The 27,317-nt window shown below is 40.9% G+C and overlaps 1 protein-coding gene and 1 pseudogene across 7 annotated transcripts in view; one reads left to right on the top strand and one right to left on the bottom strand.

Moving 5' to 3' along the window:
- DNAI3 (dynein axonemal intermediate chain 3) overlaps window positions 1-27,317 on the top strand; it is a 107,086-nt gene that overhangs the window by 53,583 nt on the left and 26,186 nt on the right. For 6 of the 7 annotated variants that reach the window (XR_009735386.1, XM_061411407.1, XM_061411406.1 and 3 more), the window contains exons 17-22: window positions 7,422-7,552; window positions 12,845-12,908; window positions 21,254-21,384; window positions 23,096-23,300; window positions 24,755-24,846; window positions 26,048-26,170. Coding sequence is in view for 6 of the 7 variants with exons in the window: in XM_061411407.1 (XP_061267391.1) it covers window positions 7,422-7,552; window positions 12,845-12,908; window positions 21,254-21,384; window positions 23,096-23,300; window positions 24,755-24,846; window positions 26,048-26,170 (746 nt within the window). In the remaining variant the exon portion in view is untranslated. Of the gene's footprint in view, window positions 1-7,421; window positions 7,553-12,844; window positions 12,909-21,253; window positions 21,385-23,095; window positions 23,301-24,754; window positions 24,847-26,047; window positions 26,171-27,317 lie in introns of those variants that run through there. The other variant, XM_061411409.1, reaches the window with a different exon arrangement.
- On the bottom strand, window positions 4,469-5,659 carry LOC133244365 (heterogeneous nuclear ribonucleoprotein A1-like; annotated as a pseudogene).

Here is a 27,317-nt window from a genome sequence, read left to right as displayed (position 1 = left end):
GCTCTGCCACTCGGTTGTGTCCAACCCTTTGCAACCCCATGGACTGTAGCCCACTAGGCTCCTCTGCCCATGGAATTTTCCAGGCAAGAATACTAAAATATGTTATTGATATCTTATTTGCCTTTATCTAATGGCTAAAGATGTTGACCATAGTTTCATGTATTTGTTTGCCACCTGTATATCTTCCCTGGTGAAGTGTTCAAAATTTTTGTCAATTTTTTAGTTGTATTGTTTGATTTCTTATTATCGAGCCTTATGAGTTCCTAATATAATCTGCATACTAGTCCTTTATCAAATACATGATTTGCAAATATTTTCTCTCAGCCTGTGATTTATACTCTAATAAATCATTGTGTTATTCTCCTAACATTTCCTTTGAAAAGCAGAAGTTTTTAACTTTAATAAAGCTAATTTATGCTCCTTCTTGACCCAAAGCAGAGCTCTTTCTAAAGTGTGCTTTTTAAAATGCATTATGAAATATGACTACTTATTTAAAAAAAATATGAATTGTAACTTTAACATTCTTCAAGTGAGTATAATTTCTATTGATCCTTCATTTCTTTACATTAGACTCTTAGCCCATCTCTTTCTGATGATTGCCTAAATATGTTACCATCTCAGGAGACAGAAACCTTTTTTTCCTTAGAGAACATCATATTTCATTTTAGTGTAGGCACAGCTAACAATAGGGAATGGGCACATAAAGCTCAATGTGGTAAGAGAATTATTTAGAAATACTGTCATCCTTTAACTTTTAGAGGATAATTTCCCCATTGTTATTATCGTCATATCTGTATCTATTCAAAACAGATATGAAATTTATTAAATTCCTACAAAGTGCCAGTGTCTGAGGATATATCTGTGCATAGACAAGTCCCTACTTTCAAGGAGCTTACATTCTGGTGGGACACACACTAAAATAAATGACAAATCCATATCTGCATCTGCTTAAGGAAGGGACTACATAAAAGAAAACTTGAAACATGACCCAAATGCCATCAAACAGGAGCTTCATCAAATGAATGTTCTCTTTCCAGACAAAATCATTTTGTTGAGTTTTTTTGGTTTAGTCACTAAGTTGTGTCTGACTCATGATCCCATGAACTGTAGCCCACCAGGCTCTTCTATCCATGGGATTTTCCAGGCAAGAATACTGGAGTGGGTTGCCATTTCCTTTTCCAGGGGATCTTCCTGACCCAGGGATCAAACCCATGTCTCCTGCATTGTAGGCAGACTCTTTACCGACTGAACCATCAGGGAAGCCCAAAGTCACTCAGTCATGTTTGACTCTCAAATACCCTAGTTAGAGCTCCAACTCCTGATAGCTGACTGGCAACAGGAGGCAGAACATGGCCATAGTAATGCCTTTAGAGATAAGAGGCATGTGTTAGAAAGATCCAGGGGATCACCAAGTTAAGTCTTTCACTTGATCCCCTGGGTCTTTCTAACATATACTTCTTATGGCCCTTGGAGATTCCTTAGAAAAAGGTGTATTTGACTAAATCAGCTCAGAAAGGAGATATGGCATATGTTTTTAATTCTCATCTGAGACTATAGTTGGCCATGTCCTCTTACCTGTATTAAGTTGATATGTCAACAGTACCACAAATCAGAAAAAGACTTAACTTTCACTTGGTGATCCCCTTGGATCTTTCTAACATATGCCTCTTATCTCTAAAGGCATGACCATGTCCTGTCTCCTGTCGCCGGTCACCTTTCAGGAGTTGGAGATCTAACTATGGTATTTTGAGATCTTCCTTGCACACGCTGCCATCTATCTACCTACTCTGGCCAGATTTGGACCTGTTGACTAGAACACACTCATAGGCTTCTCTATCACATTTTGCTTGTTATGATGGGTTCACTGACTAGGAATCACAGGTTCATGCTGTTCTACCATCATTTTCCTGAGTTCCTTCAGTTTGTGTCTGGTACTCTGTTGCCATCTAGTGGCCACAGGCCTGCCACGTTGCTGCTGCTAAGTCGCTTCAATTGTGTCCAACTCTGTGTGACCCCCATAGACGGCAGCCCACCAGGCTCCTCTGTCCTTGGGATTCTCCAGGCAAGAGTACTGGAGTGGGTTGCCATTTCCTCCTCCAATGCATGAAAGTGAAAAGTGAAAGTGAAGTCGCTCAGTCATGTCTGACTCTTCGCAACCCCATGGACTGCAGCCTACCAGGCTCCTCCATCCATGGGATTCTCCAGGCAAGAGTACTGGAGTGGGGTGTCATTGCCTGCCAAGTTAGAGCCATAAAAGCCAGTGCTCTTCTAAATAGTAACTTTTCGATAAGGTTTTTTAATTTTTGCAATCAGTCTGAATCTCCTTTCTTAAAAAAGAATTCTTTCTATATTTCTTAAAACTTCTCTTGCTATTGTGAATGGGGATTCTTTTTTGAAATTATAATTTTGAATTTATATTAAGTATAAGACAATGCTAATTTCAAAGCAACTGACTTGGCTAAATCTTTTAGTTTATCTAGAGATTCTCTTGAATATTCTTTGAAAGCAACTCTGTGAATCCTATTCACTTTGTCCTTTCTATCCATTTCTTTCATGGTAAGTTTTTTCTAGTGTTCTTTTAACAAATAGTGATCTTCAGAGAGATATTTTCAGGAGCCGATTTTATGAGTCCAATTGTTGTATCTCCTCTTATCAAGAAAAGCACTAAAGTCCTTCATGGTGATGATGATTCCTCATGATACCAAAAGCTTCATGGTACTAGTAGAAACCTTCTGGAAAAATATGTGCTTAGTTGCATATATTCCCTTTTCACCAAAATCACATATATACTGATCTTTCCCCCCTGTGTCTTTGGAGTAATTTTTCAGAGCTTTTTGAGGTGCTGTCTTTATATTCTTATAAGCAATAGGATGTAGATTTTGGATGCTGGGTTTAAATTCAAAAGCCACAATTTATTATTTGAACAGACCTGTCTGTGCCTTTTCCCCCCATGTGTTTGAAAGGAGAGAGATGAAACTAAGGGGAGCAAATAATAGCAGCAACTACCTCCTAGAGTGTTGTGAAGATAAAATGAGCTAATACATGTAAGCAGTAAGAACTGCTTATCATCAACTCACAATCAGCATTAGCTACCATCTGTGAGACCTTGGGCCAGCTGCTTAATCTCTCTGACCCTCAGTTTACTCACCCTTGAAGGAGGATTAACACTTCAACACCTTGGGAATTATTGTGAGAATGGAATGATATGGTTTAGTGCACACAGCTTAGTGCCTGGTATGTAGTCAGCACTCAGTAAATGTTAGCAACTATTAGCAGCTGCTGATGGAAAATTCATGACCTGTGTGGATGATGTTGAATTCAATACATATCCAAGTTATTCCAGGCCAGTCTGAATAAATGCAGCTGATGATAACATTTTTCTCAGGCCTCATCTTCTTTGACCATCAAATTAAATGCTATTGACTAAGCCCGTCTTCTTGGAGCTCCCACCTTGGATTCTGAGATTTTCCTGATCCCTCTTTAGTGTCCCTCCTCTGATCCTTTTCCTGGCTGCATTTTGCCCTGCTGCCCTCTCATCAGGAATTTACTTGAGCTGTGTGTTTTCCCTGTTGCACACTCTCCCTTTGATAACATAGTGTGCTCTCCCACCTGTGCTGAGGATCCTTAAGTCTTGTCTCTCACTGTCTCTTTGTACTGAACCCACCCCACCCATACAACGTCAGTGCATCTAGAATAGAACTCATAACATGAGTCACCCCTGCCTCTCTCCTCAGGCCCCCATGCCATCTCTCACAGAGGATAACTAAATCTGTGTCCACAATGCCTTTTCCTTTTCGCACATTTGCCTTTTCCTTTGCATTATCAGCAGTGACCCTTGGATGAGATACTTGGTTCCCCTTGTTAGACCAGGGGAGCACTCCCTCAGGAAACATTTTTTTTTGAGGGTATTAAATCTTTTATTGATTACACATGATAATGGATGATACACAAGCTTCATTCCCATCTAAAACTTTATCTGGTACCATAATTCAATTTAGATATATTGCATAGGATGTGCCAACAGTCATTAATAATAATAATAATAAAAAAAACTCCATGACTTTGCATGGGTGACCCTTTAAATGGTCACCCATTTAAACTCCAGGTCACAACACAGTAACTGTCAGTTCAACTACACCAAGGTTCTGAAGACAACAGCTTCTCCACCAAAGCAGGTTGTAAATAAATTTCAAATGGAACCTGGCATCACCCTGAAGGAATTCTAACTTCACACGGTAGTTTACCAAAATGGCTTCAGAGTAGACTAACTTTACGCAGCACATTAAAAAAAAAAACAAAAACGACATTCAATTCAGCATCATGATCAGACTATTACATTTAGCAATCAACAGCATGGGTACAAAAACAAAATCTACATTAAACCCTTTGTTCGAATGCTTTACACTTTCCACAGAACAGAAACTAAAATAACCTGTTATACAATTAGTCACAAGTACAGTCCTGGAGTTTCTGCCCATACACATGAGTGTTGTCTAAAACATGTCTTCTTTGTAGCAGCTAGGCCCTGCCACCACTGTGCTCGGCTGAGTTCACAAATCTGTTGTAACCTGTAGCTTCCCTGTCACTTCTCTGGCTCTCCTCTCCTGCTAAGCTTTGTTTCCCGGCAGTAATTAAAACCTTCTGCCACTGCCATAGCTCCTGCTGCTGCTGGAACCACCATAGCCACCTTCATTTCATGGTTTGGCGAAGTATTGGCCTCCATCACCACAGGGGCCAGAACTTCTGCCTCCAAAGTTTCCTCCTTTCATGGGTCCAAAATTTGAAGATTGATTGTTGTAATTGCCAAAATCATTGTAGCTTCCGCCACCTCCAAAATTGCTTCCGTCATTACCAAATCCGTTATAACCATCCCCACTGCCACCATATCCGCCACCACCACGGCTGCCACCAAAGCCACCTCGACCACTGAAGTTTCCTCCACGCCCAAAGTTGTCACTCCCACCCAAACCACCTCCACGACCGCCACCAAAGTCTCCAGAACCACGTCGACCTCTCTGGCTGGATGAAGCACTAGCCATCCCTTGCTTAGACAGGGCTTTTCTCACTTCACAGTTGTGGCCATTCCCAGTGTGGTATTTCTGAATGACAATCTTGTCTACGGAGTCATGGTCATCAAAGAGTAGGAAAGCAAAGCCTCTCTTTGCCACTGCCTTGGTCAGTCATGATTTCAATCACTTCAATTTTCCCATACTGTTCAAAATAATCTCTCAGGTGATGTTCTTCAGTGTCTTCTTTAATGCCACCAACAAAAACCTTTTTCACAGGTAAGTGGGCACCAGGTCTTTGAGAATCTTCTCTTGAGACGGCCCTCTTGGGTTTCACAACTCTTCCGTCCACCTGTGTGGCCTTCCTTTCACCTCCTCCACCGTGGCGTATGTGACAAACCCGAAGCCTCAGGGGCGCTTGGCGTTTGGATCCCTCCTTACCACACAGTCTGTGAGCGTTCCCCATTGCTCAAAACGGCTCCTCAGACCCTCGTCAGTTATTTCAAAGCTCAATCCTCTGATGAAGAGCTTCTGCAGCTGTTCAGGCTCTTTGGGAGACTGATTTAGACATGACGGCAGTGGAGGGGGGAAAGACTTCAACGATGCTTTCTCTGCAGCATCCATGGGCAGAAAGGAATAACCTAACAAACGTATCTCAGCAAACATTTTTTAAGCACATATTCCCAGTGAACATGTATTTATTTACAATGTATTTATGTATGTTCTACTCTGGTAATATATTTATGTACATTATTTTAAAAAGAGAAAAACACATAAAAATGAGAGTGAAGAATTTGAAATAAATATTTTAATTTTATGTATTAAATAGATATGAAATGCCTTTTTTGCTCTTGCTAAATGCATTGTGAATAATATCTTTTAGAAGGAACAGTGTGGTTGAATGTGTCTAGTTATTTCTTGAAGTGTTGATGACACTGTGTAATACAGCTAGTTAAAGATCCCATGTTTGGCTTACTTTGGTACTTGTTTTTAATGTCTTACCCAGTATGAAAAGGGATTGCACAAAGTGTGTAGATCCCAAACAAAGGAAGTGTTGGTTGACTATGCTTACTAAATCATGATGATTATCTTTTACTTTTGTCTGAGATTATGGCAAAGTGTTTTTGAAATGCAAAATGTATTTTTAGTATAGTTGAAGTTTTCTTCTCCTATTTAGTTTTCATTTATACTTTTCTTGGTTCTTCCATGGTTAATATAACCCAGAGGATATATTAAAGGTGTGTGTGATGAGTAAAGTATTGTGAGCTTAACATTTCTTTATGATCTTTCCTAGGAATATAATATCATGTTAAAAAAAATAAGTGATTTGGAAAAATGCCCAAGATATATCTTTAAGAGAATAGAAAAGAAGGATGTAAAGCTAGAAAACCCACTTAAAAAATAAACTGTCTATATATAATCACCAAAAAGTAATAGAGGAAAATAGACCAATATTTTAATAGTGATACCTCTGGGAAATGTGATAATGAATGATTTTTGCTCTTTTATTCATGCTTTTCTCTCTTTTTAAAAGCTTCAATTAACATTTATTAAGATCTCAAAAAATAGCATTTACTAATTTTAGATTAATTAAGATTAATCAGATGCTTTTTTTTTTTCAGATGCTTTTAAAAAGATAAAAGTTACAGATGACATTTGAATTTCACCCCCTAGTTTAGCTGTGCTCATACTGTTTACATGGAGAACTATGATACAGTATAATCATTGAAGTTCTCAAACAATAAACCTGAAATAATCAGCCAGCATTAAATAACGTTCAACATGCTGTATTTATGACAAACACAAATAACACGTTAGATGGATTTAGTTTTTTTTTTTTTGGATTTAGTTTTTAGCAGTTAAAAAATTTACACGTGAAAGGCTAACCTTGAATTATTTTTAAAAATTGCTATATGATGCCAACTGTATAAAAATAATGTGAATTGCTCATTAGAGATTGTCAAGGGTGTTAATTCAAGAGAAATATCAATGCTATCTCTTATTGAGAAAATCCAAGGGTGTTATATAACCTAGAGGATGTATTTTGTGTCCAGTATACTGTCAATAATTCTGAGATAATATAGATATTGTAGAAGTGACTTTCAGACTGTGCCATGGAAACTTTTAGAGCCCCTGAAAAGTGGGCAGAGGAGTCTTCCCTTTCCAGTGTGTGGAAAACCAGAGCAGTGTGGCTTTGATCAGGTTCAAAGGCAAGGGATTCCATATAAACTGTGGCTTGAAAAATGCATTCTACTGCTAAATTAGAAGTCTAAAAATTCTTGGACTTATGCCCACCACACTGGGGAGGAAGTAGGGTGGATATGTGTGAGAAAGGACAGAGAACATAAACTAATCATATTTTAGAAGATCTTTCAATGTAAATATGTGCTTCTTCTATCCAAATATCTCTAAAAGAAAAAATATTAGCCCAGAGCAAAGCAGTGAAGGCAGGAGAAATGAACCCATACCAGAATCTGGAGAATGCATTGAGCAATATTCTCAAGCCAATAGATGACTTCTGCACCAAGTTCTTTGTGGGAACAGAGGTGAGTTGGAATTACCTGCTTCTAAAATTAGCATTTAAATTACATTTAAATATATGATTATGACCTCTATAGTATGTTTGTCTTATGAGGGCTTACAATACATTTTTTAGTCTTCTATCTTTTGGCTTACAATATTTATCCTGTTTTCATATTTTTATATGCTTGCTTACATTTAAAAATTTTAACCTCAATGTCTCATAGGTTCATATTTGAATAGTCTATCAAGTTCTTAGATGTCTTTAAATTCATAAATGTGAACAGTATATAAAATTAGATATGACTTTCTACTAATAAAAGACTATAAAAGTAAGTATGACTCTTTTTACTAATAAATTATCAACTTGCAAATATTTATCAAATACCTATACCATATGGAAAAACTATGCTAAGTGTTTCAGATTTACTAAGAAAATATATTGCTTTGTTAGGCCAGTACAATCTAATAGGAGAGTGAAAAACTCACTCAATTCAAAAGGTAAATAGCAATTGGATATAGTAACAATAATGACAAACTATGCATAAACATGAAATTTACCATCTTAACCATTTTTTTGTATACCATTCAGTGGTACTAAGTATATTCATATCGTTGGGTAACTCTCACCACCATCCGTCTTGAGAACTATTTCATTATCCCAAATTGAAGTTTTGTCCCAGTTAAAGCAGTAACTCTGCATTCCCTACTGACTCCAGCTCCTGCGACCACAATTTTACTTACTTTCTCAATGAATTTGACTGTTTTAGTAGTCAAATGCAAGTGGATTCATATAATATTTGTCTCTGTGCACACCAAAGTTTTATAGGCCAAGGATGACAGCTTCAGAAAGAAAATCTTTAAGATGATTTATGGACGGAGGTTACTGACATTGTACAGGAGACCGGGATCAAGACCATCCCCAAGAAAAAGAAATGCAAAAAAGCAAAATGGCTGTCTGAGGAGGCCTTACAAATAGCTGTGAAAAGAAGAGAAGTGAAAAGCAAAGGAGAAAAGGAAAGATATACCCATTTGAATGTAGAGTTCCAAAGAACAGCAAGGAGAGATAAGAAAGCCTTCATCAGCAATCAATGTAAAGAAATAGAGGAAAACAATAGACTAGGAAAGACTAGAGATCTTTTCAAGAAAATTATAGATACCAAGGGAACATTTCATGCAAAGATGGGCACAATAAAAGACAGAAATGGTATGGACCTAACAGAAACAGAAGATATTAAGAAGAGGTGGCAAGAATACACAGAAGAACTGTGCAAGAAAGATCTTCACAACCAAGATAATCATGATGGTGTGATCACTTACCTAGAGCCAGACATCCTGGAATGTGAAGTCAAATGGGCCTTAGGAAGCATCACTACAAACAAAGCTAGTGGAGGTGATGGAATTCCAGTTGAGCTATTTCAAATCCTAAAAGATGATGCTGTGAAAGTGCTGCACTCAATATGCCAGCAAATTTGGATAACTCAGCAGTGCCCACAGGACTGGAAAAGGTCAGTTTTCATTCCAATCCCAAAGAAAGGCAATGCCAAAGAATGCTCAAACTACTGCACAATTGCACTCATCTCACATGCTAGTAAAGGAATGTTCAAAATTCTCCAAGCCAGGCTTCAGCAATACGTGAACCATGAACTTCCAGATGTTCAAGCTGGTTTTAGAAAAGGCAGAGGAACCAGAGATCAAATTGCCAACATTTGCTGGATCATGGAAAAAGCAAGAGAGTTCCAGAAAAACATCTATTTCTGCTTTATTGACTATGCCAAAGCCTTTGACTGTGTGGATCACAATAAACTGTGGAAAATTCTGAAAGAAATGGGAATACCAGACCACCTAACCTGCATCTTGAGAAACCTATATGCAGGTCAGGAAGCAACAGTTAGAACTGGACATGGAACAACAGACTGGTTCCAAATAGGAAAAGGAGTACATCAAGGCTGTATTTGTCACCCTGCTTATTTAACTTCTATGTAGAGTACATCATGAGAAATGCTGGGCTGGAGGAAGCACAAGCTGAAATCAGGATTGCCGGGAGAAATATCAATAACCTCAGATATGCAGATGATACCACCCTCATGAGAGAAAGTGAAGAACTAAAGGGCCTCTTGATGAAAGTGAAAGAGGAGAGTGAAAAAGTTGGCTTAAAGCTCAACATTCAGAAAACGAAGATCATGGCATCTGGGCCCATCACTTCATGGCAAATAGATGGGGAAACAATGGAAACAGTGACAGACTTTATCTTTTTGGGCTCCAAAATCACTGCAGATGGTGATTGCAGCCATGAAATTAAATTACTCCTTGGAAGGAAAGTTATGACCAATCTAGACAAGTATATTAAAAAGCAGAGACATTACTTTGTCAACAAAGGTCCGTCTAGTCAAGGCTATGGTTTTTCCAGTGGTCATATATGGATGTGAGAGTTGGACTATAAAGAAAGCTGAGCTCAGAAAAATTGATGCTTTTGAACTGTGGTGTTGGAGAAGACTCTTGAGAGTCCCTTGGACTGCAAGGAGATCCAACCAGTACATCTTGAAGGAAATCAGTCCTGGTTGTTCATTGGAAGTACTGATGTTGAAGCTGAACCTCCAATATTTTGGCCACCTGATGTGAAGAGCTGACTCATTTGAAAAGACCCTGATGTTGGGAAAGATTGAAGGCAGCACGAGAAGGGGATGACAGAGGATGAGATGGTTAGATGGCATCACCGACTCAATGGACATGAGTTTGGGTAAACTCTGGGAGTTGGTAATGGACAGGGAGGCCTGGTGTGCTGTGGTTCATGGGGTCGCAAAGAGCTGGACACGACTGAGTGACTGAACTGAACTAACTGAAAGCCTGACACCCTTGGCTTTAACTCCTCTTCAGTGACTTCTTCATGATACATGAAAAATTCAAACTCCTTACACCAAGGCCTGTAAGTTTCTGCATAAGTTGCCTCCTTTCTCTCTCTCTACCTCATCTGTACCAATCTCCTCACTCTTTCTGCTCTGATTTTTTTCTCTCTCATTTTTTGTACCAAAGTCTTTCCTGCCTTTCAGATCCCTGCACTCCTTGGAATGAATGACATTCATCATTCAGCAGTTATTTATTGATCATTTAATATATGCTGGGCACTGTTCTTTGCCCAGGGAATATAGCAGTGAACAGAACAGCTAGAATTCCCTGCCCTCTAGGGCCTGACATTCCAGTGGGGCACTCTTCTACCAGCCCTTGATGCGGCTGACTGATCCTTCTACTTTGGACAGATAATATAAGGGAGTTTAAGGGGGGCAGAGGGCTGAATCAGGAGGGAGTGGAACCTTGGAAGCAGAGGCCAGGTTGACGGTGATCTCAGGTGGGCCCACCCAGGGGTGAAGAGGGCCTGAGCAGTGGGGACAAGAATGTCACATAGGTGTAGGGGGAGTGGAAGTGTCAGAACTAAGTAACCAGATGGATGTGAAGGTTTCCAGCCAGATAGTTGGCGCTATAATGGATATGTGTGTGTGTGTGTGTGCTAAGTCACTTCAATCATGTCCAACTCCTTGTGACCCTGTGGACTGTAGCCCACCAGGTTCCTCTTTCCATGGGATTCTCCAGGCAAGAATACTGGACTGGGTTGCCATGCCCTCCTCCAGAGGATGCCCACTGCCCCCGCCCACCAGGGATCCAACTCATGTCTGCCCGTGTCTCCTGATTTGCAGGTGGATTCTTCACCCACTGAACCACCTGGGAAGCCCAATATAATGGGCTCTCAACAAATATTTATTAACTGGGTACAAATTATTCCTTTGACTCAGTTCAGTGTCAAAGTTCCTCATTTCAGCTATGAGAGCCAGGAGATACTAACTCTCTTAGAGGACTTTGGTAAAGGCTGAGGTTGCATACGTAAAGCTCCTGACAACTCCAGCAAGCACTGTCAGTTCAGTTCAGTTGCTCAGTCGTGTCCGACTCTTTGTGACCCCATGGACTGCAGCACGCCAGGCCTCCCTGTCCATCACCAACTCCCAGAGTTTACTCAAACTCATGTCCATTGAGTCGGTGATGCCATCCAATGATCTCATCCTCTGTCATCCCCTTCTCCTCCCGCCTTCAATCTTTCCCAGCATCAGGGTCTTTTCTAATGAGTCAGTTCTTCACATCAGGTGGCCAAAGTATTGGAGTTTCAGCTTCAGCATCGGTCCTTCCAATGAATATTCAGGATTGATTTCCTTTAGGATGGACTGGTTGGATCTCCTTGCTGTCCAAGGGACTCTCCAGAGTCTTCTCCCACACCACAGTTTATGGTGTTGGAGTAAACCATAGCCCCAAGGGTGACGTGTACAGTAGACATATTCCAGGTGCCTATTCCCTTAGACTGTGCACCAAGAGGGGAGGGAAGACTTGTCCTCAGACTCTGAATTTCCAGCACCAAACACAGTCCTTGTCTGTCAAGTGAGTTGACGTGGATGAGTGAAAGAGTAGCCTCAGTTGCTTGAGATTGTCCTACACTTTGTATAAATCAAATGTTTTTCCATCTCCCCTCCCTCCCCTATAATCCCAATCCATCCCCTTCTCTGAGTCCTCTTAACTCATTTTTTGATACACCCTTCTCTGTGTTTTCCTTTTATTATCTGGTGGAAAAAAAATGAGATTAGGAGATTATGTCTGGGTTTTATATCTATAGGATGGTGACATGAGACTAAATTTTTTCTCTAAACTTCTCCCCATCTCTGTCATTCACTGGTTCTCTCTGTCTTTCTCCTCTGAGTGGTAATTTCTGCCTACACCAGGTTCCTTTGTCTTCTCTTCTCCTTAAAATGGCCATAAATAGAACTGGAATATATATTACTTGTTATGTTGTTTGGTTGGAACTTTATTTCCTGTTCTCAGCATTCAAAGATGATGAGTACTATATGATGAATACATATTTCCTCCTTCTCTCTTATTGCATGATTTTTTGTAACATGCTGAGGACACATCACTGAATAAATCAGATGAGATCCCTCCCCTTCTGGAGCTTTACATCCATTGGGACAATTTTCTGTTAACAACAGACTCTGGAAACCCAGCAGTTGGACTTTGTGTAGCTAGATTATTTTCATAATTGCCTGTATTCTTCCAATCACTGTGTGCAAATAAAAACTCAACAAATTCATTTGCTTGTTTAATATAAAATCAAGTAATCATTTTTGAACCTTCCCCCGTCACCCTCACTGCACCCAACTGTCATTTGATTAAATCAACCTGTTGCTTTGTCTTTGGGTTGCAATCAGTCTTAGCACATGAATGTGAGGTTTTCTGTCTCTTAAGTTGTCAGTGTACTCATCAGAAACCTGTCATGTTTTTAGGAAGGTGAAGTGATATACACAGATTGGAAAATGGAAAGAGACCCTGAAACTGGCCGATTTATGGGTGAGGTTTTTTCCTTCTTTATTGTTTCTATATGTTTCCTATGATTTTTCAATAATTCAATTCATTTATTTTTAATTGAAAGATAATTGGTCAACAATATTGTGTTGGTTTCTGCCAAACACCAACATGAATCAGCCATAGGTATACCTATGTCCCTTCCCTCTTGAACCTCCCTCTCACCTCCCTCCCCATCCCACGCCTCTAGGTTGTTAAAGAGTCACACAGCAAATTCTCATTGGCTACCTATTTTACATATGGTAATGTACATGTTTCCATGTTATTCTCTCCAAACACCCCACCCTCTTCTTCCTCCCCCTCACCATGTCTGTTCTCTATGTCTGTGTCTCCTTTGCTGCCCTGCAAATAGGTTGATCAGTCTTTCTAGATTCCATATATATGCGTTAATATACAGTATTTGTTTCTGACAACTTCACTCTGTATAATATGTTCTAGGTTCATCCTATGAGTAAGTTTTGATGATTGCTCCATTATTAATAAGCTGTTTCTTTTTTCCAAAGCACCAAGGAGCCCTGGCCTGCCTTATAGGAGGGAAGGCATGTGAGGTTCTGACCCTACACTTGCTATTGAAGTGAGGGCTTCAGATAAGCCACACCATTGTCACCTAGGAGCTTGTTAGAAAAACAGGATGCTACCCCAGGCCTACTGAATCTAAATACAGATTTTGATAAAATTCTCCAGGTGATTTGTTTTCACACCAAAATTTGAGGAGCACTAATCTGTTGGTGCTTAAATTATGGAGACACTTGGACAATTCAATTTTAAAACAACAATGCTGTTTCAATACTTCAAAAACCCAGTAGCTCAGCAGTGTGGAAAACCTGAGTCAAGGTGAAATTATAAGCTAAATTCACCAAGATCTTGAAGACCTCAGCACTGTAAGGGAGAAGTAACTCTAGGGGCTGGGACTGGTTGGTGTTCATGTGTTCCCCTGATCCTAGGCCCGGACTCTGGGCAGCTGAACAGAGGTAGGAGGGTCACACCCAGGTATGAACAAGAATCAGAGTCAATGATTCAGGCTTCCCTGCTGGCTCAAGAATCCACCTGCCAAATGCAGGAAACGCAAGAGACTGGTTCAATCCCTGGGTTGGGAAGATCTCCTGGAGAAGGAAATGGCAACCCGCTCCAGTATTCTTGCCTGGGAAATCCCATGGACCGAGGAGCATGGCAGGCTACAGTCCATGGAGTCACAAGGGTTGGACATGGCTTAGCGACTAAACCACCACCACCAATAAGCTAAGTTCCCCGTCAAAGCTCAGAGCCTTGGGGCACACTACAATTACAACCACTTGCTTTAATGCTTTGGATTTTATCATGGCATGAACATATATTTGACCTACTTTTCAGAGTGTGGAATAACCATGAGATAAGGAAGAGGCAGCTCCTGGAACCACTTGAACCCTGTGGAGCAGTGAGAAGAAGCAATGAGTCTTGGTTTGCAGAAGGGGATCTAGTCAGTCCTGTGGGTGGTTGGAGCAGATGGACCTATGTGCGAGTGATTGAGGTCCAAAGGTCAGAGCCACTGCCTGCAGGGGACAGCTGTTGGGGCTCAGATCTCCGCCTTAATCTTCACTTCTGAGTCTGGTTCTGCAGGCTAGTGTCTGCCTTAGACCTGCGAAATCGGCTTGTCAGCATTGCCTCCAGGGTGGTCATTGTCATCTGGAAACAATGGACGTGAGTTTGAGTAAACTCCAGGAGTTGGTGATGGACAGGGAGGCCTGGCGTGCTGCAGTCCATGGGGTCACAAAGAGTCGGACACGACTGAGCAACTGAACTGAACTGACAGTGCTTGCTGGAGTTGTCAGGAGCTTTACGTATGCAACCTCAGCCTTTACCAAAGTCCTCTAAGAGAGTTAGTATCTCCTGGCTCTCATAGCTGAAATGAGGAACTTTGACACTGAACTGAGTCAAAGGAATAATTTGTACCCAGTTAATAAATATTTGTTGAAAGCCCATTATATTGGGCTTCCCAGGTGGTTCATGGGTGAAGAATCCACCTGCAAATCAGGAGACATGGGCAGACATGAGTTGGATCCCTGGTGGGCGGGGGCAGTGGGCATCCTCTGGAGGAGGGCATGGCAACCCAGTCCAGTATTCTTGCCTGGAGAATCCCATGGAAAGAGGAACCTGGTGGGCTACAGTCCACAGGGTCACAAGGAGTTGGACATGATTGAAGTGACTTAGCACACACACACACACACACATCCATTATAGCGCCAACTATCTGGCTGGAAACCTTCACATCCCTCTCCATCTGGTTACTTAGTTCTGGCACTTCCACTCCCCCTACACCTATGTGATACTCTTGTCCCCACTGCTCAGGCTCTCTTCACCCCTGGGTGGGTGGGCCCACCTGAGATCACCGTCAACTTGGTCTCTGCTTCCAGGGCTCCACTCCCTCCTGATTCAGCCCTCTACCCTCCTTTAGCTCCCTTGAATTCTCTGTCCAAAGTAGATCAGTCAGCCATATCAAGGGTTGGTAGAAGAGTGTCCCACTGGAATGTCATCCCCTAGAGGGCAGGGAATTCTAGCTGTTCTGTTCACTGCTATATTCCCTGGGCAAAGAACAGTGCCCAGCATATGTTAAATGATCAATAAATAACTGCTGAATGATGAATGTCATTCATTCCAAGGAGTGCAGGGGCCTGAAAGGCAGGAAAGAGTTTGGTACAAAAAATAAGAAAAAAAAAAAACTACTTTTATGCTGATTCATGTTTCTATTTATTTAATAATCCATGAATGTTAGTGCATGTGCTACTGGTCAGGCACATTAGTACATGATAACAGTCTCCTCCACACCCCTGGGATACAAGCTGAGGCAATGACTCAGTTTGTGACACCATGACTTGGTTGTGCACAGATGGACATGGGTTCCTCCTGGTCTCAGATTTTCTTGGAGGCTTACCCTAAACTGCTTTTAAGGTAGCCCATGGCAAACAGGTTGAGCTATTTATTTTAAATGAATTGTATTCCATCTACAGAGACAGTGACAATAAGCTTAAAAACCAAAAGCTTTATGTTTATACCTCTTTGATGTTTGTTCTTACTTCCATTCATTCATCAAATCATTACTGAGAAACTACTATGTGCCAGGCACTAGGGATACAAAGATAAACAAGATAATTTCTCCCCTAAAGGAGACCGCTGATTTATTGGAAGTCAGCCACATAAACAAATGATGACATTGCACTGTCCTTGGTGCTGTGGCTGGCAGCAAACACTAAGTGACATGGAATCCCACAAAGGGACCAACTCTCTTGGGAGTTTGGGGGAGAACAGATAGATGTGTACGTATGGCTGGATCCCTTTGCTGTTCACTAAAACTGTCGCAACCTTGTTAATTGGCTATGCATGCTCAGTCGCTTCAGTCGTATCCGACTCTTGTGACCCCTTGGACCACAGCCCACCAGGCTCCTCTGACCATGGAATTTTCCTGCCAAGAATACTAGAGTAGATTGCCATTTCCTCCTATAGGGGAGCTTCCCAAGCTCCCAGGGATGAAACCCGCATCACCTGCATCTCCTGCATTGCAAGCAGATTCTTTATTGCTGAGCCACTGGGGAAGCCCTAATTGGCTATACCAGAATACAAAATAAAAAGTTAAAAAAAAAAAAAGAAAAGGCCCCACCATAGAGAGATACAGTTGAGCTGGGTCTTAAAGGGTAGATCTCAAATTTCCAGATGGAGAAAGACATTCCAGGTAGAAAGAGGAACAAATACTAAAACACAGAAGCTCAAAAGAGCAGTGAACAAGTAGGAAACAGGGAGACCTCCTGGCCAAAGCATAGCAGTAGAGAGGACTACAGCAGCAGGAAAGGCTCCAGGAAGGACATTCGGGTCTAGATGGCAAAGAGCCTTGAGTGCCTCACTAAGCCATGGACCTCATCCTAGTACCATTGATATGATCAGAAAATCACTCTGTCAGGAGAGCAAGGTTTGGATTAATTTATTGGTGGGTCTTACGATGGAAGTAGGATGACCAGTTGCAATAGCATAGATGAGGAATGGAGAGGACTGATGTGCAGGCAGGGTGATGAGGATGGACAGAGATTCAAGAGGGAGAGATTTAGAGATAAACATGCCAGGGCTTTGTGGCCAGTGGGATATGAGTGGAAAAGTAAAAGAGAAATTGCTTTTAATTTCTTGGCATTTAGTTCATTCCAAAAAAAAAAAAAAAGAGAGAGAGAGAAAGAGAAATAGCTCTAACCACCTACTTAAAGGGCATTTTAAAATCATCTTCTTACTTTAATACTTTAAAAATTACCAATCAAGGATTTTGTAATATGGAAAGTCAAAGGACACTTATTCCCATTGGATAATGGTGAAGTTCAGGGACTGTCAATGTGTAGAGGTGCTGAACTGTAAATTGTACGGCTTATTTACATTCTGTGAACTGGCAGTGTTTTCCTTGGGAGTTACCAGCCCAATGGCATTCATAAACAGCATGGACATTTCCTGAGTAAAGATGAGGCAATTACTAGGACCCGTTTTCTCTCGATCTGCCCCAAGTTCAAATGTGCAAGGCAAGAAGGAGAGTTTCTTCTTCTTCTGAAAGATGGATTACCCTACCTGAGCTATGTGTGATGAAGAAGTCACAATCAAACAAGGCTTCCAGATGACCCAAGAAATACAGGCTGATATATTTGATGATGATGACAGTTGACATAATCATCTCATGCACTCAACTCACAAGTTGGCACGTGTCATGTGTCAGGCACTCTTCCCAGTACTTTCCATGGATTAACTCATTTAATCTTCACAGCAACACTGTGGATTTGAACCCAGGCTGTCTGTGCTCTTAACCACAACAGGATGCTAAATCCTTCTTTCGATAATGACTCTGGGAACTACTGTTTTGTTTGTTTAAGTTTCTTATCTGACTAGGGGCTCTGGCATTTCATTGAATAACTTAAGGATAGCTCCATTTACTGCTGAATGGCACTAAGGTCTTTCGAAGGATAAAAGGAAGGAAAAGTTATATGGGCTGAGAACATTCAACATATTAAAGCACCAGTCTTGATGGTTATCTATATTCCTATCACTGGTGGCAGAGGGCTTCTAGACTCCTGGATAGCCCTGTTCATAGAATGAGATGGTATAGGAAATCCAGCTCAACAAAGACAAAACCAAGATCTGAGAAATACAGCATCAGCAAGAATAAAGCTGCTGGTTTCCAGGGATCTCCTGCCTTCCCAGGAATCTTCCAGATCACTTCAAGATGGCCTTAGAAATAAGTCTTCTCTGCTGTCTTCAAGATGGAGCTTTGGTTAGAGGAAAACTGGCCTTTTTGTTTGTTTGTTTTTAACTTAGAAGAGCTACAGTTAAATTTATACTTTATAAGGTTTTTCAAATAATTTTTAAATTGAGATAAAAATATACATAAACAAGAAATTTAACACGTTAACCATTTTTTAAGTATAGTTCCATGGTGTCAAGTATATTTACACTGTTGTGCAACTAGTCTCCAGAACTCTTTTCACCTTGTGAAACTGAAGCTCTGTTCTGGTTAAACAGTAGCTCCCACTCCTTTCCTCTCAGCCCCTGGCCACCAACTTTATGCTTTCTATCCCTATGAATGTGACTGTTATAAGTACCTCATGTCAGTGGAATCATACAGTATTTGCCTCTTTGTGACTGGTTTATTTCCCTTAAAATAATATACTCAATTTTCATTCATGTTGCAGCATATGTCAGAATTCCCTTGCTTTTATAGGATGAATAATACTCCATTGTATGGGTATACCACATTCTGCTTATCCATTCATCCATTAACGGACATTTGGATGGCTTCTACCTTTTCAGTATTGCAAATAATGCTTCTGTGAACATGGGTGGACAAAAATCTCTTTGACATTGTATCATCTTTTGGAAAGATTATGGTGGCTCTTTTTTCTGCTTAATGTTATGTTGGTGTTCTGAGAAAAAAAAAATCAAACCTTCACATAGCTATTAATATGTTGAGATTCAGAGTAAGTTGGTGGTTTTAGTACAAAGTAGACACACAGTGTAGTTTGACCTAGACAGGCACATATTTTTAGGGCCATCCCTGGGACTTGTGGGTCTGGGCAGCAAGGCGAGAGGAGCAGCCGGCTCCAAAGCCAGGCCAGGGGAGAGGAAACCAAGCCACAGCAGAGTAGACAGACTAGGGGAGCAGGAGTACCCTGGTGCCCAGGACAGAGACAAAGGGGAGGTCATCATTTTAATATCCAAACCAGCTCATCCTCTGGTCTTCCCAGTGGCGATAAATGGAAGGTACAATGAGCCTATTGCTCTTAACAGAAACCTGGCTGTCATTCTCAGCACTTCATTTCTTTCACCCTGCATGTCAACTCTAGCTCACAAATATTTCTTGATTATCCACTCCTCCCTTGCATCTTCATTCAAGTCACCATCCTTTCTCACCATAAATGCAGCATCCACCTCCCATAGTGTCCCCTCTTTGCTTTTATCTCCTCTGATCTATTCTTCCCACAGCAGTCAGAGAATCGTTTCATATATCAATCAGATCGTCTTCTAGCCCTAAAGGACTCATTAAATCACATTATACTTAGAATGTAATCTAAATGCTTTTCCTAATAAGGCTCTGCAGCACCGGGACTCACCAGGTCTTCATTTGTTTCCTATGTTTCACCCTGGGATTATCAGTTGTTGTTCAGTTGCTCAGTTGTCTCCAACTCTTTGTGACCCCATGGACTGTAACACGCCAGGCTTCCCTATTCTTCACTATCTCCTGGAGTTCGCTCAAACTCATATCCATTGAGTTGGTGATGCCATCCAACCATCTCATCCTCTGACACCCTCTTCTCCTCCTGCTTTCAATCTTTCCCAGCATCAGAGTCTTTTCCATGAGTCAGCTCTTCGCATCAGTTGGCCAAAGTACTGGAGCTTCAGCTTCAGTATCAGTCCTTCCAACAAATATTCAGATTGATTTCCTTTAGGACTGACTGGTTTGATCTCCTTGCTGTCCAAGGGACTCTCAAAAGTCTTCTCCAGCACCACAGTTTGAAAGCATCAATTCTTCAGTGTTCAGCCTTCTTTATAGTCCAACTCTCATATCTGTACATGACTAATGGAAAAATCATAGCTTTGATGATACGGACCTTTGTCAGCAAAGTGATGTCTCTGTTTTTTGATACACTGTCTATGTTTGTCATAGCTTTCCTTCCAAGGAGCAAGCGTCTTTTAATTTCATAGCCACAGTCGTTGTCCACAGTGATTTTGTAGCGCGAGAGAAAGTCTGTCACTGTTTCCATTTTTTCCCCATCTATTTGCCATGAAGTGATGGGACTGAATGCCATGATCTTCGTTTTTTGAATGTTAAATTTTAAGACAGCTTTTTCATTCTCCTCTTTCACCTTCATCAAGAGGCTCTTTAGTTCCTCTTCACTTTCTGGATTATCAGACTCCAGTCCTATTGCCTTCCTCAAAATTATAGATACTCTAAATACTTCCCAGGACTTTGTTGTGTATCATTCCTTCTGTCTGGAATGCTGCTACTGTTGCTGCTAAGTCGCTTCAGTCGTGTCCGACTCTGTGCCACCCCATAGATGACAGCCCACCAGGCTCTGCAATTCCTGGGATTCTCCAGGCAAGAACACTGGAGTGGGTTGCCATTTCCTTCTCCAATGCACGAAAGTGAAAAGTGAAAGTGAAGTCGCTCAGTCGTGTCCGACTCTTCACAACCCCATGGACTGCAGCCTCCCAGGCTCCTCCGTCCATGGGATTTTCCAGGCAAGAGTACTGGAGTGGGGTGCCATTTACTCCACACCAAAATCTTCCCGTGCCGAACTCAGGCCTAAATGACTCACCTTCAGAGAATCCTTTCAAAATGTCCCTTGTTATTTTTTCTTGTATTTTTTTCCTTCATAATACATTTCACATCTTCTTACTATATACCTTGAGATTTGTTTGTGGAGTACCTGTCTTTCCACTGGATTTTAAGTTCTGAGAGGGCAGATCATGTTTGTTTATTAACCATTTTTTACCCAGCCATCCATAGCAGCTGGTACGTACAAACAGTCCACAAATATCTATTGACTAGCAATCTATAACACTGACTAAGTGATGGGTTAATAAATGAGTAAATGAATAAGAACGGAAAGTGTTCCTTTGAGCCTCCAAAGTGGCTTCGATGGGAATTTCCCTGGACTTTCCATAAAAGGAGGAGCTGTCCCTTGACAGATTGATTCACCTCAACTGACCTCTGGTTCTCCACTCTCAGACCTCATTAATCAGGACCTATCTGTCCATCGGATATTTGCCCATTCTTCATTGTAGGAATGTAAACCGTGTTATGAAAGATGAAATGGCCTTTTCCACTCCAACAGCAAAGAAGCCTGTGAGCCTCTACACAGTCCATGATGGAGCTGTCCACACCGTTCAGAGGTCACCTTTCTACAAGGACATTATCCTCACTGTTGGGGGTTGGAACGTAGCCATCTGGAAAGAAGGTATTATGGTAAGTTGCCTGCAAAATGGAGGAGTAGGTGTGTGGTCCTTTACTATTGAGAAAAACAATAGGAACAACAGACTGTTCTGACATAACAATGCCTTTGGGACGCTTTTTAGAAATACTGGAACAGATGGCCTGGGCCCCAGCCTGTCAGCGGAACCAATGCAAGCCTTTGGAAAACACAACTATTTGCTTTTCTTCCCTGAAGGCAGGAAACATTTACAAGTCTTTTGTTCTCTGAAACGGTGTTGTCTTCTAAATACTTGTTGTGAGCTGTTCACTTGGTTTATGTTTTTCCCCTCCCCTTAAAATACAAGATGGGATACTGTTTACTGTATGAAGCCCAAAGAAGCAGTGGGTCTATCATCTTTGCTCCTGCACCAGGCAACTTGTCACCAGAAAGTGGGAGTAAGAAAGCTAAGGGCTCTATCACCAGGCAGACAGAGACATGCAGAGGTCAGGATGGGGCAGTGCCAAGAATCCAGTGGTCAGGATTTAGGACAGGGCCTGGATCCAGATAGTCAGAAGCTAAACTGCCAAAACCTAGAAAGATTGGTATAATTGAGTGAAGCAGGAGTGCGGGAAAATCAGTATGATATGTCCCTTTCATGAGCTACTTAAGAGAATTATCAAAATCTGGGGGGAAAAAAATATATATATATATATATATATGAGTTTCATATCTATAATATATATATATTCTTGGACCTAACACTTTTCCCTTTTATTTCTGGGAGTCTAACTTACATGAATACTCAAAAAAATTGTGTGTGTACAAGTTTGTCATTGAAAAAAGTTGGGATCTCCTTAAGTGTCCTTCCAGAAAAGGACTTCTACTTCATACCAATGTCCTTTGGTATGATTTTTTTTTGTCTTTACAACAAGCAAGTATTAGTTTTTCAGTTAAAGAAAAAAGAAATTAAGCCAAGATTGTCCAAAGACTGTGCAGGGGTCAAGAACCTGGTTAGCCACAGAAACCGAAGTAACTGAGCAAGAACAGATTGCAGGGTCTCCTGTAAAGAGTCCATGAATTAGTGGTGTTTGTCCCCCACAAGAAGCCTTTGTTTGCATGTTTGGGAAGGTAGGAGGCAGCACCATAGCTTAGGTTAGTCCTGGAAGATATAAGTAGGTGAAGGGGTCCACCTGGTTGCCAGGTAGAGCGTGATGGTGGGAAGAGAGTGCATTTTGATTTTCTGTCTCTATGAAAACCCCTCGAAGAAGGCAAAGTACCCCACAGCAGAGAAGAGAAATGATCTTATTATGTTACATTGGTGGTCCAAAATCTCTCCCCCAGAATATTCATAAACGACTGGATGCAGCTCACAGAACTGACTGTTCGTCGTAGGCACCTGACTGGAAAATAAAGATATAAGCAAAATTTATAATCTTATAATCTTTACTCATCCAGTGTCCACCAGTCTCCAAACAAATAGCAATGGGCTTTAGGAACAGTTGAATTAGAACCACCAATAGCTCAATTAGAAAATTTGATCTTTTTTAAAAAGTCACTAAAATAAGAAAAAAAATGCTATAAAAATATATAAGAAAGAAAAGAGCCAACATATATAAAAACCCTATAAGGAAAACAAAGAAGACTTCTGAGTAGGCATAATTCTGCTGTTATATGATCATAGCCATCTGAGTTTTATTCTAAAAACAAAAAAAACCTTGTAAATATCCCTCAGATAATAACAAAAACTTTTGTTTTTAATTTTAGACCGGACCCCTCCTTCAGTCATGCTGTGCACCCAAAAGGTACACCTCAGGGCACTGGTCCCTGACCAGGCCTGGAGTCTTCTATATTGGCCGAGAAGATGGATACATCGATATCTGGGACCTTCTTGAGAAAACTCATGAACCAGCCCAGTCCCAAAACATCTGTATAACTATGATCATGTACATCAAACCCTGGACCTTTTCTGGTATGTTAACTCTGATTAAAGGAGCAAAGTCATTTTGCATTTTTTGGGCCGGGGACATTTTGACATTCATCTGGAAAGCCTCTGATGTTGCTTCTCAAGCTTTTTCTCCCCATGCCACCTCCTCCCTTCCATCACTGCACTTCCTTTCCCTTCCCTCTTCTACCCAAATTTTGGTTACAACCTGAGTTTCACTAGTTTCTTCATCAGTTATTTCTGAGACACATTTTAGTATGTCAAGCAGGGGCTGATTTTGAACCACGCAATGAAAAGCATGCTTGTCACCCTCTCTGGGTCCCTAAATCACAGGGTGAATCCTAAATCCTTGCTACCTTTTGCTGCTTCTTTTTCAAATAGAGTAAGTTCTGTATCTTTAATCTTTTGTTATGTCACAAATGTTCAATATTTTATCACTTTTATGGCTTTCCCCTGGACAATATCAAGCAGTTCTTTTCATGAAATCTCAATGACTCTGTGAGGTCATATATCTGTTTAAACTATAACTTTTGAACTAACTGTGAGGAAAAAATAATGTATAACAGAGCAAGCAGAAATTCAAGAACATGTCGATAGAAAAGTAATTTATATCCTTTATCTCAGTTTCTCCATTTCACCCAAGTAATACTTTCTACCCAGACTAAGTATATATTTGCCTCATTTAAAAGAAGTTTCCCTTTGTTTCCAGAGATGCACGGGCATAAAATTGTCATTTTCTCAGAAAAAACATGAGGTTTAGAAACACAGTCTTCAGGATTTCTAGAGTGTCAGAGTCTGGCTACTACTTGACCGTATATGTCACAAAAATGTGTTTTCCCATATTTGCTGCAAAACATTGCTTTTGCATACCTAAAGGGATTACGATTCTAGGATTTAGCAATGTGAACCAGACCTTCTGAAAAGGAGGAGAAAAAAGTTTAGATAAGAAATTAAAATTCTCAAATATGCTTGTGTTTTATACCCATTTAAAATGACCAAAAGGAGCGATTTGTTTCTGTAATAAGAAAACTGGTTTTGGCTGTATTTGAAATTCATCTGGATAATGTCATCCTTTAGCCCTTACTGTCTTTGGTGAAAATCAGCATCATGATTTTTCTGTGAAAATCTTCCATGTATCGTACCCGCTTCCTTCTCAAATCTGCCATGGATCCAGTCAGAGAGGGTCAACCTCACCTGGGAGTCACAGTCCTTAAAGTAGAGACTAAGAAAACATGATTGGGGATGAGCAGGGTGGCTGAGAAAGGCTCAAGGTCTCAGCCTTCATTTCACCAACTGGAAAAGTGTCTTTCATGTGTTATTATAATCTCCAGTCATGAAGGTCTAATGAAAATGCCAAGATTATTGTAATCACAACATGCCCTTTGGGAAATCACAAAGCAAAAATGCAGTACGTGTTTAACCTCTAAGATGACTTTCTGATTGCAGAGCTGTTTTTTCTCCCCATTTTTTGAAACTTTTAGCTAAGCAGCAATTTATAGCCATAGCTGATTATTATGGAACACTGCATATATTGGAAATTCCTTGGACATTAAGTCACCCTTCAACCAATGAGGTTAGTAACTTTTGGCTTTGAGGATTTATGTGATCAGATACTGCTGAGACAGGTTTTAGAAATATGTTCAGAAATGACAGCATTTTTGCTCTGTAAGAAAATAAAAGAATCATGCAGTCAAAAATAAGGGGATGTTAACCTAAATGGGAAAAGAATTTGAAAAAGAATAGATATATGTATACGTGTAGCTGAATCACTTTGCTATGCATCTGAAAGTAACACGACATTGTTAATCAGCTATGCTCCAATATAAAATAAAATAATGAGGGGATGTATTCCTGTTGTACGAGATAAATGACTTAAAACTAGAGGGGGAAAAAAGCATGCAATGAAAGAAAGGCCAAGTAAATGAAGCCCAGATTCAGAGAAGAATTGATTTGGGGATTCATAATCATACGAAGTTATTTTCATATTGTAACCCAAGCATGGGACTTTATTTTGGTGATACCCTTCCCAGAGGACCCAGCTGACATTTTTTTGCATCTCTCCATCGCCAGCCTCCATCCATCCTTCCCCAACTTGGTGTACTGCAGGCAGCAGGTCTGAAGTGGCAGTGTTCTGCCCCTGCATGCATAGCATCCAGGGGTTTTGTTTCAAGCAGTGTTAATAGTTATTTTATAAAAAGAATATCAATAAATAGTACATAAATATGGATACAGTAAACATTAAATATATAGATTGCAATCTGTTGCAAGTTCCAACAATATCAACCTAGTTACTTGCAGGCAAAAAACTCTCCCTGCTTTGGTCACCTCGCCCAAGGTCTCTGATACCTTCCCTGCTCTATTCTTCTGCCCACACACGCTCCCCAGGGGACCAGGAACTCAACTCTGCTTCCAGCCCCTCTAGGGTTTCCACTGACATCCTCGTCTGGGTTTTCCAAGTTTGACTGATAATGCAAAACTTCCCTCAGCCTTAAAAGTGAGAAGGAGAAAAAGGAGGGAAAAGAGGCATCCAAGGACATTTCTCTTACAAAATTACAATTTTCTGCAGCCCTCTCCTTCCAATCCCACTCCTTTTCTGCCATCCCCCAATTCGCAGGTCCCTAAACCTCAGCCCTCTGGTAGTGGGCTTTGGGCCTTATCCCAAAGCAGGCAATCTAGCTAATAACTTACAAGCAGCAGACGTTCTTCCAGAGCCTTGTCAAGAACATGGAGGCTTCTGTGTGAGCCCCGCTCTCATGGGCCTGTATTTCTAACAGGTATCAAGTGTAAGCCACTACTTTGAAAGAGAAGTCAAACATCTGGAATATGTAGAACAGCGCAGAAAAATTCGTGAACAGGAAAAGAGAGAAATGGAGCTGGAACTGGAGAAGAAAAAAGTTGTAAGTTAAGTTTCAGAAACCAAAATTGCTTTCCTCTAACACTAGTAGGATTATATTTGTTTGGCTTAGTCCACAGATTCAAAAGAAAAAATATGCCTTTTCACATTCTTCTCTTCTTCTCATGGGAGTCAAGAGGGCAGTTCTCTGATTTCCTAGCTTAGTGTGAGTCAAACTACCAATTGGACACCTAGTGAGATTCTATCCAATTTAGATTCTGAAATTTTCTATATTTCAAGTCCTTAGATTAAAGTGAAGTGAAGTGAAGTGAAGTGAAATGAAGGCGCTCAGTCGTGTCCAATTCTTTGCGACCCCATGGACTGTAGCCTACCAGGCTCCTCCGTCCATGAGATTCTCCAGGCAAGAATACTGGAGCGGGTTGCCATTTCCTTCTACAAGGGATCTTCCCGATCCAGGGATCGAACCTGGGTCTCCCACATTGGAGGCAGATGCTTTAACCTCTGAGCCAACAGGGAAGCTTTAGATTAGGTGGTATCTAAATACCAATATGGATACAGAGATTCAAAATTTGGATGCTTTCATTTCATAGAAACTTAATGTTTAATGAATAATGCATTAAAATAGTGTAAAAAAGAGTGGAATATGAGTTAGGACATGTGGACTCACATCGCATGTCTACCACTTACTAGCCATGAGATCTAGAGCAAGGTTTGCATCTTTGCTGAGTTTTGGTTCTCTTGTTTTTAAAATGGGAATACTAGTAACAACCTTTTAAGATTACTGTGAGTATTTCAGTTAGGTAACCTGACAAATAATAAACTGGCATTAAGTGGGAGCTAGTATATAGAGGGCATAATAGCTACTACTTGTTGCTCGGTCCCATCCGACTCTTAGCAACCCCATGGACTGTGTAGCCCACCAGGTCTCTCTGTCCATGGGATTCTCCAGGCAAGAATACTGGAGTGGGTTGTCATTTCCTCCTCCAGGGGATCTTCCCAACCCAGAGATTGAACCTTCATCTCCTGAGTCTCCTGAATTGCAGGCAGGGGAGGTAAGGGACATGCGCTCTATCCCTGAGTCTGGAAGATCCCCTGGAAGAGGGCATGGCAAGCCTCTCTAGTATTCTTGGTGTGCTACGGTCTCCTGGTGGGCTATGGTCCATAGGGTCGCAAAGATTCAGACACGACTG

Source organism: Bos javanicus, chromosome 3 (assembly GCF_032452875.1).
Source record: "Bos javanicus breed banteng chromosome 3, ARS-OSU_banteng_1.0, whole genome shotgun sequence".
Lineage (NCBI taxonomy): Eukaryota > Metazoa > Chordata > Mammalia > Artiodactyla > Bovidae > Bos > Bos javanicus.
The sequence above is the reverse complement of the archived record's forward strand: the minus strand, read 5'-3'. Positions and strand labels throughout refer to the sequence as shown.